The sequence below is a fragment of the Pelodiscus sinensis genome, chromosome 11, assembly GCF_052426305.1.
Source record: "Pelodiscus sinensis isolate ZL-2025 chromosome 11, ASM5242630v1, whole genome shotgun sequence".
In the NCBI taxonomy this organism is placed as follows: domain Eukaryota; kingdom Metazoa; phylum Chordata; order Testudines; family Trionychidae; genus Pelodiscus; species Pelodiscus sinensis.
This window is the reverse complement of record NC_143062.1, coordinates 37,234,683-37,254,129: the sequence shown is the minus strand read 5'-3', so window position 1 is coordinate 37,254,129 and position 19,447 is coordinate 37,234,683. Positions and strand designations below refer to the sequence as shown.

General features: G+C 41.8%; 1 protein-coding gene across 11 annotated transcripts in view; it reads left to right on the top strand.

Moving 5' to 3' along the window:
* The window catches only part of LOC102454172 (contactin-4), a 749,532-nt gene that overhangs the window by 660,574 nt on the left and 69,511 nt on the right, over positions 1–19,447 (top strand). For all 11 annotated transcript variants that reach the window (XM_075938683.2, XM_075938684.2, XM_075938682.2 and 8 more), the window contains one exon: positions 13,367–13,494. In XM_075938683.2, coding sequence (XP_075794798.2) covers positions 13,367–13,494 — 128 coding nt within the window. The remainder of the gene's footprint in view (positions 1–13,366; positions 13,495–19,447) is intronic.

Sequence of the window (19,447 nt, the reverse complement as noted above, 5' to 3'; positions counted from 1 at the left end):
CCTCTGGTTAACCATTTACCGGGTAAGCATGCTGGTAAGGTTAATGCTTACTGCGTAACTGGTTACCTGGTTAAACTTTTACATCTCTAAATGCCACCCAAGCCCTGAGTGCTACCTGGAGTGCACCATGTGGATCTCTGGCAGTGATTGGAAGGGCTGAGGCTCTGGTCACCAGTGTTCCTGTGGTAGTGGCAGACGGGAGCCCGGGGTCATTTTGAATCAGTAGTCCAACGGCAACTGCCCCCTTTGCCACCCCACCCCACCCCACTCTTGTTGGTGGGCCTGCTGGATTGGGTCATGCATTAGGATAAATAATATCCTAAAATGTTTTTGAGCCAATACTGTCTGTAGAATTATAGCTAGAGCCTGGACAAATAAATTACTAGGAATATAGAGTCTGGTCTGTCTGATCGGTGCTTCTTTTTTTTTTTTTTTTTCTGCTAAGGTTCAGAGGATGGCGAGTGAGCCATTTATCATGCAGGCTGAAATACAGGTGCATTTAACCTAAATCTTCCCACCAAAGACAGATTACCTTTTAGAAGAACTCTGTCACCACAGTCTCTTTTCAATAGCCATGTCAACCACTGTCACAAAGGCTGTACATGAAGGGATCAATGGTAGTTTTATCTGAAATTGCACTCAGTGTGTGTTTCTTCCAACTGACATTCATTTAAATTCTTGCTCTAAGACATCATTTCTCCTCGTAATAGAAAAAGGATCAGGCATCTTAAAAAAATGTTTCTTGGGGAGCTAAAATTAAAAATGTTTACTTGGCTAAGCATGAAATCTTTCTGATTTATATGTTTAATCAACAGCCAGAGCAAGAAAAGATCTGCTTGCATTTCATAAATTGAAATACTAATATTATTATTATAAAAGTAGCAAGATAGCTGCTTTCGTTGCAGAAGAACTAATATACCCAGTTTGGAGAAAAGCCACCATATAATTGTGAGTACAGACTGGATTTCCCAAAACCGTCCAATCCAATCTCCTTCATACAGAAACAGCCAGTGTCCAGTAGGAGCAGGGTGTTCCTGGACCAGGCAATTCTGTCTGGGAGTCCCAGTGGCAAGAGGGCTGGTGATTCGGAGCCCATCGGGGTAAGGCTAGGACTGGCGCTGGAGCCAGAATAGCACAGCAGTAGCTGCAGCAGCCCCAGTAGCAGGGCTGGGTCCATGGCAGCCTGGGGTTGGGGCCCAGGCAGTCTGGGCTGCTGGGACTGCAGTAGCATGGCAGCCCAAAAGGAGGGTGGCGGGGGCCGGCATCAGGAGAGAAAGTGTTCTGGGGAGCTGGTGGCAGGGGACCTCCTCTGGACCAACAAATTCCATTGTTCAAGACAAGTCAGGTCCCGAGGGTGCCAGACCAGAGAGGGCTAACCTGTACTTCACTTTGAAGAAACCATCCTATATATAAAAAATCATAGCCCAAAAATCTGCATCCATACCACTTGTTCATGGAAGGCAAAAATGTGACTGTTGCCCACTTAGCCTACCATATGCATTGCCTTCCTTCCCCGTTTATACCACAGAACAGTGAAAAGAGGCATGTTGAGAATCGTATAAGCATAAATACCTGCAATATCATCAGATTTTTCAAATATTGATGCAGTTGCATGTGCTTTGCAAGATAGTAAACAAATCAGAATGAAATATATTAGCATTTTGCATGCCAGCAGGCACCCACATGCTCAGGTACAAGGGCATCCTTCTCTCTGAGCACTGCAAGGTAGGGAAAAGCTGTTAGATTTAGTCTCACAGACCATGTCTACACTAGGAAAGTACTTTGAAATGACTACATTCAACTTAATAACTCCTGATTTTAAAAAATTGAACTAGCGTGTCCACACTACAAGGAAACCTAAAAATTAGTCCAAAGCAGGCTTCATTAATGTGGATGCGCTACCTCAGACCTAGAGCCCCAGGGAGCACAGGGAAGTAATTAATTTGAATTACTCTCGGGAGTAATCATTACAAAATAGCGGCACCAGAGTATCCACACTACTGCTATTTTGAAATAACTATTTTGGAATTAGCATTACTCCTCATGACAAGCAGGAGTACAGATTTAGAATTCTGTGGCCCATTATTTTAAAATAATAGTAGCCCAATGTCTGAGAGTCTGTAACGCTGAAATGCTGGCTGTTCCCTCTGGGTGGCGCTGTTGCTGAAATGCTGGCTCTTCCCTCTGGGTGGCGCTGTTGCCTGAAATGCTGGCTGTTCCCTCTGGGCGGCCCGTGCTGCATGGGGAGTGCGGGGCCCAAACAGCCGCGTGTGCTGCTTGCTCCCCTGCGGTGGCCCGGCTGAGCGGTGCAGAAATCAGCTGAGTGCCAGGGCAGGAGGGCATGGGGGCGGGGCGGTGATGTACATGGCCAGGGGGCAGGGCCTAGACGAGTGTGCATTCCCTTCGGAGACAGAGGAGAGCGGAGGAGACAGAGAGGAGGCGGAGGAGAGCGGAGAGAGGCAGGAGGGGGAGAAGAGAGAGAGATGGAGAGGGAGGCAGAGGAGAGCTGACGGGGTGGGAGTTGGGAGGCAGTAGGGGAGAGAGAGAGAGAGACTGGAGGTTCAGGAGAGAAGAGCGAGATAGAAAGGAAATAGGATGTGGAGGAGAGACCCGGAAATCCTCTCTTATGACAGGCTATTGGCTAGTTTTAAAATAATGGGCTTAGAAGTGTGAATGCTCCACTTATAAATTAGACCTTGGTGGGGGATTATTTTGAAATAAAGTCCTAGTGTAGACCAGAGCTGAATCCCTGATAGATTTTTTTTTTCATTAAACATGCCCTTCAGGACTGGATTTTACAGTACATAGTGCAAGGTTGGTATTCCTAAGTGAATATCAGATTGAAATAGGGGTTTGCATGATGATGTCTTCAGACACACAAAAGTTCTGTCAGATTTTCTTTGAGAGTTGGTAGGGGCTATCACTGATATCGAGGTTTGTGATAAGGTTAGGAGATCTTTTGTCTGAGTAACTTCGAGTCACCAGGCATCAGGAGTCACTCCTGGTCACAAGGGGGTGCTCAGAAGACAGGATACTCATTTATATAGCCTGATCCCGTTTCCATTAAGTCAATGATAAAAACTTGCAGAATCTGATCCTAAATTCATTACTTGTTGAAAAATATAACTTCTACTGAAAGTTCAGCTTGAAATCTTTACATTTCTCTTTCTTAAGGAGACTTTGGCCTGTAATTCTCCTTTATGTGTTCTACTTTCTGAGATCTATGCCAGCTAAATGAATAAATGCCTTAAGGCATGTTCTCCTGTTGCTTCAAAGACAGTTAAGGATATTTGCAATCACATTGGCTATGGAGCATCAATGAAAATCTGTCATGAAAACTGTGCATGTATCAGTTTTAGGATAGACCTCTTCTTTAGGGTGACAGGAAGTGTGCAGTTTTGTCCTTTGCTGCTGCTGCAGGGGAAGAAAAATCAGCATTTTTACCATCTCCCCTGACTGGTTTTGATTTACAAGAAGAACAAGGTCAGCTCTTCAGTAGTTAGAACCCAAAGTCTCATCATAAGAAACAGATTCAGTTTATCTCATAAGTCCAGATATGTTCCTACTTTCGATGGATCTGAAATCTCTAGTTGATAGCCAAGACCAGAAGCTTCTGTACGTTACAGATAATGTACTATGATGCAGATAAGGTGACCTGCCTTTACAGAGGGGTGCCGAAAGTATTTGTATTCTCTTTATTTTTCCACCTTGATAGTTTTATCTTCTTTGACTTTTCCACAATAGTATCAGTGATTAAAAGGCAGGCCTGCAGCTTGGTCAGTTTCACTAGCCTATACAAGAGTAGAAGCAGATTTACATTTTCAATTCTTATCTAATGTTATCAGGATTCCTGGGAATTAGTAGGGAACCCGGTGCTCAGTATCAGATGAATAGTGGCAAGTTAATCAGTTGTTGAAAATTCAGAGGCCTTGAAATATATCAACCCTGGAATCTGGAAAATACCGCCTGGACCACAAACTGACTTCAAAAATAAAAATCATCTAAGCATGAACAAGGGGAGTTTATCTGGCCTCAGTGGAACCTTTCAACTTCCATGATACTCATGGAGAGATCAAGTAAATGTGGTTAAGCTGCTTAATTATTAGTGTATAGTCGTAATAAAATAATATGATATTACTTACCCAGCTAGTAACCATCTTGCAGTCCTACGTATAGGGTAAAGACATGATTGAGGTAGATTCTAATGGTCCGATTCTGAAAACGCGTGAGACCAAAGGGAACACTCTATGGGATCTTTGAGAATATTCACATGCAACTTTTCTTGGTTCAAGTTACAACCTATGCTAAAGTATTCCGAAATAGTGGCTTAAGCCATTAGTTTAAAAAACCCTGCTATGTCCAGTCCTTTTTAAGAGGACACTTAAGCCTCTAATGATGGATATTTCAGATATGAATTATTCATGAATAGGATGAAAGTGCTCTGCAGCTTGCTTCCTCTGGTGGTGACCTTCACAAGCCTCTTTGCATGGGCCTAGTTTCACTGAGTGCCTTCTGTAAGAGTAGTTAGAAATACAGTTTTAGCAGATCTGGAGCATTTGAAATGCTTATCTCAATGGTAGGGTTGCCAGATGGTTTCAACAAAAATACTGAACACACTTGACATTTCATCACAATCTACATTACATCTTATTTAGAAAATACCGGACATTTATATTTTCTCATGTATAGTTTCTCAATTTGTTTCCCAAAGAGAAAGCTCAAATACTGGACTGTCTGGTTCAAAACTGGACACCTGGCAACCCTACTCAATGAGCTTGGCCTAATTTTAAAGGGTGCTGAATTCTTTGTTGTAGAACACAAACACACACCCCCAAAAAATAAGATATACTTTGACAAGCCACCCAATATTTGGTTGAATTGGGCCTAAAGTTGCCAATTTTTGTCTTTAAGATAGGAGGGATGGGTATCAGGTAACAAAGGCAGGGGAAAACTGTGCCTCTCCCAAACTAACTCCACACTCCAACCCTAGGCACCCTCCCACCTTCTTCCACTTCCCCTCCTTTGCTACTCTTCTATAGCCGAGAGGCTGGGGCAGGCAGTTGAGGGCCAGTGTGCACATCACCCTGAGACTGGTGCCACACTGCGCTGCTCATCCATTCTCCTGGTGGTGGGGGCGCTGGGACTTTGCTGCCTTGTCAGTGTTCTGAGGCTAGGAATGCGCCAAATAAACTTCAGCTTTTGCCACTCTGTTGTCCTGTATCACCACTGCCAGGTTTCCAGGCGTTAAAGTAGTACTTGGTTCAGCCCAGTCATTCTTCTGAAATATTTGAACTTTTGCTGAGTGGAGATTCTGCATTTCCTAAATACCCGCTTAGCACTTTGGAGATGAGGGGAGAAAAGAATAGGAGAAGAGAGGGAAATGAATGGTGAAAAAGATAAATCTGTCAAACCTTTCCAGGGGTGAAGTTACAGTAAGCCTGGTGATTTCGTGAGAATTAGACTTGCTTGATGTCCATGAAGTGATTATTGCCAGTTGAGTCTGGACAGATACTTCTATAGCTCTAATAATCTGTCACTTGTGAATCTTTAGAATAAGAGTAACTCTTAGGCATGTCAACACTAGGAAATTATTTTGAACTAATTTAATTTGAAATAACTCCCGAAATAACAAAATTGAAATAGTGCCCCCACTACAAGGGAACCTCGAAATTAGTCTGAGGCAGACTCCACTATTGTGGATGCACTACCTCAACTTACAGCCCCAGGAAGCACTGGAGAGTAATTATTTCAAAATAGCAACAGCAGAGCATCCAAACTACCGCTATTTAAAAATAACTATTTTGAACTTAGCATTATTCCCCAAGGAAAGCAGGAGTACAGATTTCAAAATAACCAGCCTGTTATTTTGAAATAACAGGCACGGTAGTGTGGATGCTCTGCTTATTATTGAAAAATAAGGGGGTTATTTTGAAATAACTCCCTAGTGTAGAGCAGAGCTTAGAGGCCTAATCCAAAGCCTATTGAAGTCAATGGAAGCATATTAAAGAGTAATATTTAGATAACACCGTGTTTGTTTGGAACTATATAAATAATAATGACTGCCAGAGACTGAAAAATCATTGGCACTGAATTGCAGTAAAAACCCGGCAAACTTTGTGGAAACTTCTCCCATTTTGTAACTATGTTGCCAAATGCCTATAACTGTAAATTAACGTCAGAGGGGTAGCCGAGTTAGTCTGTACAGGATAAATTTAAAAAACAACAAATAGTCTGGTAGCACTTTAAAGACTAAGAAAACATGATGATGGCAATGTAAATTAACTGTAAATGGTAGCACTGATAACATTCTTCAGGGAGAACTACTGGTGATTTTTTTTCTTATTTTCAAGTTGAAGCAGTTTTAAAGGACTGTTTAATTTGAAGAAAAAAAAATGTACTCAGCAGTTGACATTTGATTCTCCACTAAAGCAATACATGCATTTACAGAGAATGTTGCTTTTGTTAACATCGTTCCTTGCAACTAATTAGAAAAAGTGTTGTTGGGTATATTTTAGAACAAAATGTATGCTGAGCAATGCTTCATTTAATTTGAACTTCTCATCTCGAAAGAACTTTTTTAACCAAACTGCTGAAAGTAGTTGATGAAAACATGTTTTCTTGCAACCCAATTAGTAGTTTGAGAGCCTTCAGTGGCCTGTAATGAGCCTGTTCCTTTGTTTTAAAGTGACTACATCTATAAAGAAAGCTTGTGAAGCAGCTAAAGTCATTGCTACTTTTTGAACTCTTTTGAACAAATTTAAAAGTGCTGAAATGATTGTTCCTGTTAACTTCTATCATATGAATTTCATACTGAGGGCCAAAATACATAGGCTAGAAGACTACTTCCAGCAAAATGGACCATGGGGCCCTCTTAATCAATGCATTATAGTTCAAACAGTAAGCTTAAGGGTCTGATCTATTTACAAATATACATTTGTCTTACATAGCCATGTGCCAGTTTTAATGTAAAACGTTAGCATGAAAGTAAAGGGATTACTTATCAGAGTGTGGTTTCAGAATTAAGAGTGTATTCCCAGCTTTTAGAATACATGTCGAGGGGTTTATTTAGGTACTTATTGGACTGTTCACAATCTCATATCATCATTAAGAGACACCTGCCTGTCAGTTTTGAGAGCCCCATGCATAAATCTCAAGTTTGGAAACACAAGTGACATAGATCCTCATTCAGTAGAGCAGCTTTCACCCTCCCCTGAAATGTGCATCAAGCTGATATTAGACTCACTGGCATCAACCAAAGGTCACTTCTTTGGAAGCTGAAATCCACAGTTCCTTTCAAGTGATCAGCAAACTGAATTTATGCTGTGAAGGGAGCACGTACAGACAAGGAAAGGGTAGCATTTGGAAGCTGGAGAGAGAGAATTAGACAGAACTCAAAATTAGAGCCATTTGAACACTGGATAAAATTAAAATGCATTATTCATGAAATACACTATCTGATAAATAGCTTCCTACTAGCTCTACGTGAAATAAAGATCTACGATCCGTCCCCTTAGGAGCACTGTGCTAGTGCTTAATAGCACTTATCTAGCACTTTTAATCCACAGACCTCAAAGGGCTTTCCAAGGTACATATGGAGAAACAGATACTGAGAGGGTAATTGACTTGCCTACTATAAACAGGAAATCAGAGGCAAGGCTAGGAAAAGAACTCTGACATATTGGTTGTGCTCTGTTGACTAGGCAGCACTGCCTCTTGGATTCAGTCTATTCTGCACTCCATGGAACCCTGTCAGACTCTTTTGTTCACCCTTGATCTTGCCTTGTCCCTGTCTGAAATCTAATAATCACCTTTTGAATAAATATGCTCCATCTATTTTGTCGCCTCGGCTGCACTTGACTCTTTTCAGCTATGGCCTCATCCCATATTGCTTCATTCTTCTCTCTTTGCAGCTTCAAAGTAGGAATAAGATCCTCCGGAAAAGGGCGCTTTTTCTGGAGGATCGGGGCCAGTGTAGATGCTCTTTTCCGGCTTTTCTAAAAGCCAGAAAAAAGCGGCGGACATTTTTATTTAAATGCCGCGGGGGATATTTAAATCCCCCGCGGATTTCCCTATTACGATCTCTGAAATTAACATGCCCCTTTCGGAAAAGGGGCCAATGTAGACGAGCCCAAGTAGTTTATTTCCTGACAGCTAATAGCTGTGCCCCATAAATGGAAGAACAACATAACAAAGAAGAGGCATATCTTACGTCCCTTCCTGCAAGCCTGGGACCCTGGGCAGGATATGGATGAAGTGGGAGGTTGTCTCAGCTTCCGAGGCGCTGGTACCCAAAGCCCATCGGTGAAGTCCGATTTGCTAGGCTCTGAGGCAGCCTTAAATACAGTTTTCCCTGCCTTGTTTGGCAGTTTGGAAATTTCCAGGATTTACTCATTACATGCTGATGTAGGGCTTAGCTGTTAGTTATTGATCTGGTTCCAGTCTGGATCTTCTTGTTCTTTGGCCCTGTTTATGTAATCTGTACATTAGGGTAAACAGAATTGTTTATGCGTTCTTGCCCTTTACCCTTATCTTATACTTGTTCTTGCTATACTGGCAACAATGCTTATCTTAAGTGGCGTATGTTCCCATAGACTTGCTTCTGACTCATCAGTAGTAGGGAAAAGGGAAAGGGGGGAAAGAATGCAGGCCTCACCACCCCTAAACTAACATGTACAAAGTTCTTCTGCAATTGACCACTACAAGTGGTGAGGGTTGGATTAGGAGGATAAGGGTGTATGTTGCGGTGGGAGTCGATGGGTAGGATTCACTTTGGGGGAATGAAGAATAAATTTTGCTCTTGCATTTGTTGTTTATGTCAATTTGAATTTTTAATGCATGGCCACCTTTCAGAAAAACCCTTCTATGTTTCATATAAGTGTTCCTGGACTGGAGCCCACTTCATCAGCTATATGAAATGGAAACTTCAGTTTGGCAGGGATCTATACACATGCAGAGATGGAAGTGTGACATTACTATTCAGAGTACCAGTGCTAATGTGTAATGTCACACACTCATCTTTGCATGTGTATATATACCTACTTCATGTATCTAATGAAGTCGGCTTCAGTCCACAAAAGCTTATGCCTGAATAAATTTGTTAATCTTTAAGGTGTTACCAGACTCCTCGTAGTTTTTGCATAAGCAAACTGACATGGTTACCCCTCTGAAATTTTTATGTTTGCGTTTTAAGACTTGAGGTGAATTATAGCATCAAGTGCTTCCTTTGAAACAGCTGGTACTAGCCTCTGCTGGATTTAGGATACAGCACAAGGTGGACCATTGGTCTGATCCATTATGGTGATCTCAATGTTCCAATGTACAGTTCACAACATCGCACATCCACTGATAGGTAGCAGTAGACTTGTAAAGACAAGTAACAACATACCAGTCACCTCTAATTATTAGGGAGGTAGCACAGAATCTAATAAGTAGCACTAGACTTCTGCAACAAAATGAAAAAAAATTAAAGCTCTCTGCAATGACCTGATGCAAATCCCTAAGCTATTCAAACTGCACACACTAATATATACACAATATAGTCTCTAGCCTGCCAAGTACTGCATAGATTTCTCACAACTCCTGCTATTTGGCCTCCATGAGGTGGCACGGCTACTGTTATAGGTACCTTGTACAGAGAACTCAGAATCTCCATTGCTGCTTTACCCAGGTCCATGCATCGACAGCGGATATGCCAGGTGGTGTCTGTCTCTTCATTGTGCATGCTGACAAAGCACTCAAGTGGCACGGGGGTTGCACTAGTGCTGGCTTTTACACTTCCTCAGTCTGAACAGTGGGAAGGAGCATGAATTGTTGGTAGGAGCATGCACAGTTGGATGTGATAGCTGAGAAGGGTAGGTAAATGGCTCAGGCAGATTTGCTTTGACCTCCTTTTGAGCCCTGCATAAGAAATATTTCCCAGTATTTCACCTGGAAAAGAGGCCAGATGAATATGAACGCATGATAAATGGCAAGAAACTCACATTTGTAGATGGCATGACAGAAGGTTAGACAATGACTGAAATGGTGGATTGTAGTTCAAAATACATCACAGGATTTTTCTGCTGCTTTTTAAACACAACTGTGCTTTTCCCTGAACATGTACAGCTCTGTTCTTTTCCTCACATTTAATATCTAGTCTTGCTGGCATACATTCACCTCCCTCAATACCAGTTCCTCATTCTTCCTCCAGAAAATATCTCTTGTGTTCCAAGTGCTGGGGACTATAGTGGATCACAAACTGAACCCGAGTCAAAATTATGGTGCAGTCACTGAAAAAGATAATGTCATTCTGAGGTGTATTGACAGAAATATTGTATGTAAGACATGGCAGGTGATTGCCTATTTGCTCAGGCCTGGTGAGACCACAGCTGAAGTACTGGGTCTAGTTCGGGTCGCCACACTTTAAGAAAGACATGGGCATATTGGAGAGTCGAGGAGAAAGCAACAAAAATGATAAAAGATTTAGAAAAGCTGACCTGTAAGTAATCTTAAAAAATGGATATATTTTTAAAAAAGAGAATTGAGGAAGAAATTAAGTCTTCCAATCAAGAGGACAGAGATCAGTTGTTCTCCATGGCTATGTCTAGACTGCAGGCTTCTTTCGAAAAAGGCTCTTTCGAAAGCATCTTTCGAAAGAGCCTCTTTCAAAAGATCGCGTCTAGACTGCAGGCGGATCTTTCGAAAGAGAAATCCGCTTTTTCGAAAGAGAGCACCCAGCGAGTCTGGATGCTCTCTTTCGAAGACGGCCTCTTTACATTGAAGAACGCCTTCTTTCGAAAGAGGAACTTTCGAAAGAAGGCGTTCTTCCTCGTGAAACGAGGTTTACCGCCATCGAAAGAAAAGCCGCGTTCTTTCAAAATAATTTCGAAAGAACGCGGCTTGAGTCTGGACGCAGGGGAAGTTTTTTCGGGAAAAGGCTACTTTTCCCGAAAAAACCCCTGAGTCTGGACACGGCCCATGTGTTTGAAGATAGGACATGAAGTAATTGTCTTTGTTTGCAGCAAGGGAGATTTAGGTTCGATATTAGGAATAAATTTCTAACTATAAGGATATTTAATCCTCCAACAGAGGTTGTGGAATCCCCATCATCTGAGGTTTGTAAGACCATGTTAAAGAAACACTGTCAGGAACCATGTTCCCTCTAAACTGCATGGAAGCATAGCTTCACAGATGATTAATCAGCCCCGTCCATTCAGTCAGCTCGGTGCATGGAGCCCTGAGCCTCTGACTGGGCAGGGCTGATTAATCACCTGTGAAGCTGTGCTGTCATGCAGCTTAGAGGGAACACTGGTCGGGGCAATCTAAGTTTACTTGTTATGGCCTCAGCAAGGGGGCTAGACTCAATGACCTCTTGAGGTGTCTTCCAATTCTATCTTTCCTCGATTCTATGATCATCATATAAGGAAAAAAGGTAACTTGGTTCTGAAAACTTCTCTTAGGGCACAGCTTCACTCACCACACTGGAGATCGATGTTCCAGTGTTTGATTTAGAGGGTCTAGTATAGACCCGTAAATCGAATACAGAGGGCAGCTCCAACTAGTGCTTGTACTCCTCACAGTCACAAGGAGTAAGGGAAGGTGACGAGAGCATTTGCTCCCATCATCCTCCCAGGGTGTGTCTACACTACAGGGTTTTGTCAACAAAAGTCCACTTTTGTTGACAAAACTATACCTGCATTTACACTGCCGCTGAGTTCTGTCGACATAACGTCGACAGAACTCAGCAGTTTTGTCAACATCTGTAAACCTCATTCTATGAGGAGTAATGCCTTTTGTAGACAGAGTTCTGTCGACAGAAGGCGTTACTGCATCTACACTGTCCTTTGCGTCTGCACTGTCATGTCGACAAAGAGGCTTGCTTTGTCAACAGAACTGGATGTAGTCTAGATGCTCTTTGTCGACAGAAGCTTTGTCAACAGTATCTGTCGACAAAACTTCTGTCAACAAAAGCCTGTATTCTAGACGTACCCACACAGTGGGGACAGTGCCAAACTCAGCTTAAGGTAAGTTGCATACCTTAAGATGACCTTCCAGAACTAGTATAGACCTGGCCTTAAATTCTGTTGACTTACAATGTGGAGAATATTCCTGAAGTCTGTGAACAAAGAAAAGCCAGTGTTTGCTGGGTCTTAACACATTTAGCACATCATGGAAAGCTGCTTATAACTGAATGGATAAGATATGAGTTCCATAACATGAGTGTGGATGCTGGGATTCAGGAGGGGTAACAGCACACAAAAAAGCTTCAGTGCAGAATACATGAGCATTATTACAGACGAGCGGATGCCAGATTTCCCGTAAGTGTGGTGCTCAGTGGGAAAATGAATAACTTTAATGGAAGCTGGGCTGTGATAACACCACAACATGTGAAAAAGTGCCAAATAAGCAGAGTTGCCACACAATCAGCGATTGGGCTTCAGCATACTGAATTTAGGCATAAAGTGGCAGCACACAAGCACACGTGTCTGCCAACCTAATGGTATTGGGATCAACATCCTAAATGCTTTTTGGAGCTCCCATTTATGCACATAACCTAAGGTGTAGGGAATTTCAGTGGTAGGAATGGGGATATTCGGTGTCCTTACTGAGAGTTGCAGCAGTGAAAATGAGCACAGAAAAGGTAAAGTGTTGCCATATGGTGAACAAGCCCTAAAGGCCAGTCCTGGCCTAAATGTAATAAAATATATAGAAGAGAATAGCCAAGGATCTTTTCCCATGCTCTGTGTTAACATTCAGTTCTCCAGCTGCCCTTGCTGTGCATGCAAGGTGTAACTCTGCATGTTTCAGGAATTCTTTTGCTACAGAAATTTTATAGGACTTCCCAAACCATGATTGTATAGGGCAGTGCTGTCAGACAGGCCATGAATGAAAGTGCAAGGAAAACATCTAGTTGGTAGGTGTTCAATAAGCAGAAAATGCACCCTGATTTAGGTACATTTTGGTAAACCTTTATTTGAGAAACCACAAAGTGTCTTACAGAAAAAAATTACAGAAAGCAAGTCTAATTCTGTAATGACTCTGTTTTCCAGTATTAAGAAAGTGACTCTAGATTTTTAGCTATAGCATGTGCACCACATATTGCAAAAGTTGTTCTAGTGAGCACTGAATATCAAAGTGCAGGTTTACATAAAACTTACATGTGCTGCTGGAGTGTAAATTAAAGTTGCCCTCAGGTAAAGACACAGAAAATTCATGTAAATGAGGCCTGCGTTATTTATAAATTGGACCCTGGGAGATTTCTGTCAATTGAACTCCCTCTGTAACTGGCAATGGATTGTGTAGTGTTCAAAATGAAAATAAGTGACACAGACTCAAAAGAATTTTATGCTACCTTTAAAAAGACCTTCATGCCTGATTGTCTTTCCAGAATCAATATTTTGGATGATGGAAGCCTCCGAATTGTCAATGTTACTAAGGCGGATGCTGGAAGTTATTCCTGTATAGCCACAAACCATTTTGGGACTGCTAGCAGCACGGGAAGTTTGGTGGTGAAAGGTAACAACAGTTCTTATTATACATCGCTGATACTTCCACCTTAATCTCTAACAGAGAAAGAAGATGACACAGATGTTCCATGCTCTTTAATTTCTCTGATCCTGAGTGGTTCTGAATTCCACCAGCTCCCAGTGAAGTTAATGGGAGCTGTTGCCACCCCACCCCTTCTGTTGTAAAGCTGTATGACTTGTACAGAAATTGCAGATTCTCACATGTCAAAGTTTCCCAATGATTTTAAGTATCACAGAGAACAAAGAGATGGTAATAGTAAAATCTGTTTGATGTCTTGAATAATATTTATAGCGAGGTGGTACTATGTTATGTCATACAAATAAGATTAAATGGAGTGAAATATAGGAATATAAGAATTGTTGGACTGCATCAGACTAATGGTTCATTAAGTCCACTGTCCTGTCTCTGACAGTCACCAGCACTAGACACTTCAGAAGTTGCCTCCCTAATGACAGCTGTGCACTACAGCTTCATTTTAAGTCTATTAAAGTCAGAATACTCATGGAGGAAATTTCTTACCCTAGACAGTTAATGGCTAGCTTCTGTCCCTATAAAAATGATTATCTAATCTAATGCTTCTGTAAATGTCTAATCCTTTTAAAAGTCCTGGTAAATTCTTAATAATTGCAGGTTTATGAAATAATGCGTAACTTTTGCTCTTGCAATATATCTTTTTATTTTCCAAAATACAAGAAGTGTTTTGTAAGTTTTGATTTATTTATGAATTTATGCCACTGGGTAATATTCTTTATACATCCCACGAATCCCAATTGTATGCCCAGAAATTCTCTCTCAACAAATATTTTTAAAAAGTAAATATAAAATGTCTGACAAAAGGATTTAAGATTCCAGCTAAAGTTAAATGCAGTGACACTGACAAATATCTTAAAGATAACTGCTCATGAGAAGTTGTGTGTCTGATGAATTATTATAGGCCACAGGCGTATAGATTATTACACTGATAAACACTGTCCATCTCTCTTATTTGTGGGAAATGTTATATTGGATAACAGATCAGGAGAAATTGATTTATTATTTTGTACTCAATCATACAGCTCTAATGCTGTCATTTTTAATTTTCCCATATATTGGCATTGATGGACAGTATTGGTTTAGAGGTTCTCCCTATCAATTATTTCTGCAGTATACAGAGACTTCTTAAATATGCTTTTAATGCCCATTTAAACAGGTGCTTTTTATAATCAGAGTATATTTAAACAATCAGTCTCAGGACACCAGCCCTGAGAAATACAGTGATCCCCCCATGATACTATATCTACTACCAGCAGTGAAAGTAACTTCAAATTTCTTACAGGTACTGTCCTATTGCAAGCTGGGTCCCTGCCAGCTCTTCAAATAGCTTCCTGCTGGCTTTTGCCGCAGCTTGGCCAGGGTGCACCAACTTACTTTCACCTCTGCCTGCTATATGCCTGTCTGTACATACGTGATGCAACACATTAATGCTCATGGAGCAAAATCTTCCCTAAGATACTGGGTGTGCATGCATGTCTGAGGCTAGGAACTATCCATATTACACTACAGGTTGAACCTCTCTGAACAGAACTCTCTGGTCCAGCAACATGGGTGGTCCAGAAGGATGTTCCGGACCATGGGTGTTCTAGGACCAGATAGTTCCAATGAAGGGCTGGCAGCTGGGTTCCTGGCAGCTGGGCTGCAAGGCACGACCCAGCTTGGCTTCCCGGCTTAGCAGGGAAGGTGGTGGTGTTGGGAAACAAGTAGGGCAGTGGAGCTGGTGGCGGGCGGTGGAGAGAGAGAGAGTGGCCAGTCCAGGACTCGGGGGAGACCAGTAGCAGGAGGACCAAATATAACCTGTCCAGGTCTGGAAAAATTCCTCATCCAGAACCGGCCAGGTCCCGAGAGTATAGGACCAGAGAGGTCCAACCTGTATTAGATCTTTTTTCTCTTTCTCTCTCTCCTTAATTTTATATGCTTCTCTTTATATTGGAAATGTTTTAAGCCTATTGGGGCGATCTTCAGCTGGTGTAAATTCACATAGCCCCAGCGAAGTCAAAGGAGCTTCGTGGAATAATACCAACTAAAGATCTTAATGTTCTTTGCTTCATTTCCCCTCTCTGCCACGCACACACTCTCTCTCTTCCCCCCTCCCCCCCCCCTTGGGACCTCTGGATGCTCAGTGTAACTTCCTGTCACTTTTGCAATACCATCTCAAAATTCAGCTGTCTTTTTCCAGGCAGATCTCCCATTGATGAGGCTGCTGCATGTGTGAGAATTGAAGGGTCAAGCCCTACAGCAGGACTGTGTTAGGCAAATGCACCTGCACAATGCATATTTCTTTTCTTTCCACTGTGTACCTTTGTGCAATTTTTATTTTAAAATGAAGGCCGGGGGGGGATGATAGTATGTCTTAGAGATAATTAGACTTAACACAGTCACTTCCAGTTTGTGCAGCTTGTGCCTCAGCACATATTAGTCTCTTTGAATAGGAAGTCCCTGAAGTTAGCAATAGGTCTGTGTCTAAGGTGACTCTGGATATTTGAATCTGTTTTCAGCATAACAAATGAGTCTGAGTGTAATTCTGGAAGCTCCTGGAAATAGGACAGCAGGAAATGGTTGTACCCCCACATTAAAGGTTCTGAACACCTCCTATAGGAGGCAAAAGTCTTTGTGCCCCACCATGAGGTCAGCGGGAGTTTTGGACTTCAGTTGGGTGCAAGAGTCTTGAGTGACCTCTGCTCTCATTAATTTTAGTAGAAGCTTCAGCTCCTTGTCGATTTAGAACTCACCTTTTCTTAGAGAAAAGTCTAATTTGTGAATCCTTTGTAAAATAAGATACTAATTTAAATACATTATTATAGTCTGGAAAATATACGCAACAGAACATAACAGTCTTATTGACTTGGAACGATACAGTTCATGAACCCATTATAAAGAAAGCAGATAGGCTGGGAATGTCATACAGAAGTTACTGGGTGGTGCAGGGGCCCTCCCATAGAATGTGATGAAGTTACACAAATTTATGACAGCAGTGAAATTGACCTTGGGCTCATGCTTTGAAAATGGACGTATCAAACGACTGCGAATCCCCATGTGTGAGCACTCATTTGTGCACATCACAAAAAGACCACGGCATTTGCCACAACTAAAGCTGGTTGTAAATCTCAGATCAGGAGAATGCAGGGGCTAGACTTGAGACATTTGTCCAGTATTGGGTGCAGTGGTGGATTTATGTGAAACAATTCTTTCCTGAAACATAGCCAGCTCAACTGGGACACAATTTTCTTTGGGGGTCAGACCAAGGCTGTGGAATGAACTCTCCCAGGAACAAAGGACCATCATAAACCTCCCCACTACTGCTCCAAGTTCAAGTGCATTTCTTTGACTTTGACGTCTCTAAAAATCATGTTGCCCTGTTTTGACCAAAAAGTTGGTCAAAGCTCAGAACCCTAAAGATGTTCCAGATTAATGTGTTCTATATTTTCTTTGGTGCCATTTTGGTTATTTATAGGGAATTGTACAAAACCTTGTGTCTCTGAACGCAGAAGGAACCATAGTTTACAGAGTGCCAACACCAGATCCTGCATTTGTCCATGGTTATACTGTGCACTCAGGCAGCTCCTGCTTGGCTTTCTTCCCTCTTGCTTCTTCTGCTTCTGTCCCAATGGCATAGTGAGGGGCAGGCATGGGGGGATAGTTGCCCATGGGCACCAAGCTAGGGGGCAATAGTTTAGTTCCCCCCTGTCATCCCTCAGCTCACCTGCTCTTCCTCCCCACTTCTCTGCCCCCAGCCCGACTCTCCTCCATCTCTGCCAGCAGGTTAGTGAGGGCAGGGGTCTGGCCCCAAACTGGAGGGGGCAGAGTAAGATGCGATACAATTCCCCCCTCCCTCACAAGAGTCGGGCTCAGCCATGTGCCAGGTTCGGGGGCCCTGCCATGCGGCAGTGGGTAGGGGAGCGCAAATTTTGCCTTTGCCTCGAGGTGCATAACACCCTCGCTACACCTCTGTTCTGTCTTTGTCTGTTCTCAGTTTTTGTGTGATAACTTTTCCCTATTCACTCTCTATACATCCTCATCCAAAACAATACTCAGCCAAAATCTCTTAGATGGGTTCATACACTTTTTATTTTACACAGAGGCTCATGCTTGCAATTACATGAATTGAAGGGTGATTTCACACCTATCAGTCTCAGTGGGGGTTTAATTCAACCCTTTACAATAAACAGAGCAAAATGTATATGTATCAAAAACAATCAGAACAAGACTCTCCACTCTACATGCCTCTCCCCCTGGAGAGCAGATGAGAAAACAGTCCCTGACCGATGTCAGTCACATTGCTCAATATAGTACTACACGGTGCCAGGATACTATGGTAATGGGAGTGGCATTAGAAACTAGGTACATAGGTGCTCAGACTGTGGCTGCTTGGGACACTTCTGCACCCTGTGGCTTGAAGTGGTTTCCATGATAGACAAGTGAGGTCCCAGCACCTCTACCCATATCGATAGAGAAGCATACTTTCCTCGTTTGTGTATGAACTGTAGCATCATGTTTTAAAGTATAATAATAATAATGGATCTGTTTCTGAGGATAAATGTGACTCTAATCAGCTCTACTGAGGTGTAAGTGTAGGAAGAATTTGCTCTAAGTCCTTCTTCTCAGCATGGGTAGACAGACACAAGCTAGCATGCTAAAACTAGCAGTCTGGCTGCGGTGGTTTGGGCTAGCGACCAGGGTTCAAACCCACCCAGTTTCCTGGTGCCAAGCCACCTCCCGTGCTGCCAAGGCATACTGCTATTTGTAGCATGAGCTAGCATAGCTCCCTGCTGGTGCCCCGGCGAACCCTTAGGGATTGACTCTGATCTCACTTGGATGTAAATCAAAACGAGCTCTATTGAAGTCAAAAAAAGTTACACAGCCATAAAACTAGCATAAATATGATGAGACGCACACCCTGGATCTTTAATGTAAATATAATTGATACAGGGTCTAATTTTTAGAAATGCTAAGACCCACATTTCCTGTTGAAGTCAGGTGCTCAACACCTCTACCAATCAGGTTGTTATTGTACATCCATAAAATATTTAGAAATATTACTTTGTTTAGCTAATGCCATTGAAAAGCAGTAATTTTGTAATGTAAGACTTATCTGATTCTTCCTTATTTATTATTCCTAGAGGCAGCCTGTTTGCTACTCAGGGGAAGAGTATATATTACATCTGGCCATTGTTTATTGGTCATGTGAAATATAAGGTCACTTTATGTTAAGGTTATAAGAGATTAGCAAGTACTATTATTTCATCTTCAATGCTCAGTAGTAACTTGATCCCATTAACATTAATGGAGACGTACATATGTGTGTGAAATGCAGACTATAACCTGAGGTCTGAGACATGGATATTAACAATGAATAAAATTCTAGAATCTAGCTCACAAAAAGTGTAAAAGCACATAAAACTCTTCTGAACTCTGACTTGTGCATTGTGTTTTTACATTGAAATGTCTGATTGTCTATGTCTTAAGTAACACATGTAATAGTTGCAGGGGGAGAGGGGAATATTGCTGAATGCCATATTTTAATTCAATTTTGTGGTCTACAAGAGGCCTAATTTATCTGACCTTAAGTTTTTTTAATTCTTTTTGATCTCATTGATTAGAAAACCATGAAGGTCATACATCAGAAAGACATCTTTTTACAATCTTTCTGTGTTCTTCCATTAACAATAAGCATTTTTTCTTTTTAAAGTCCTATTTCCCTCTTTCTCCACCAAATTAAAAGAGAAATGCTGATGGTATCATATAGAGGATGAACAAAGGTAGAGGATTTGGAAGGGAAAGAAAGGAAAGATAATATCTCTTATACCAAATACAGGGAGGTTTAAAAAAAGTCTCTAACAAACAAACAGAGAGGTGAATAAATATTTGTATTATGCATGAGCAGATGTCTTAAAATATAGCATTGAAA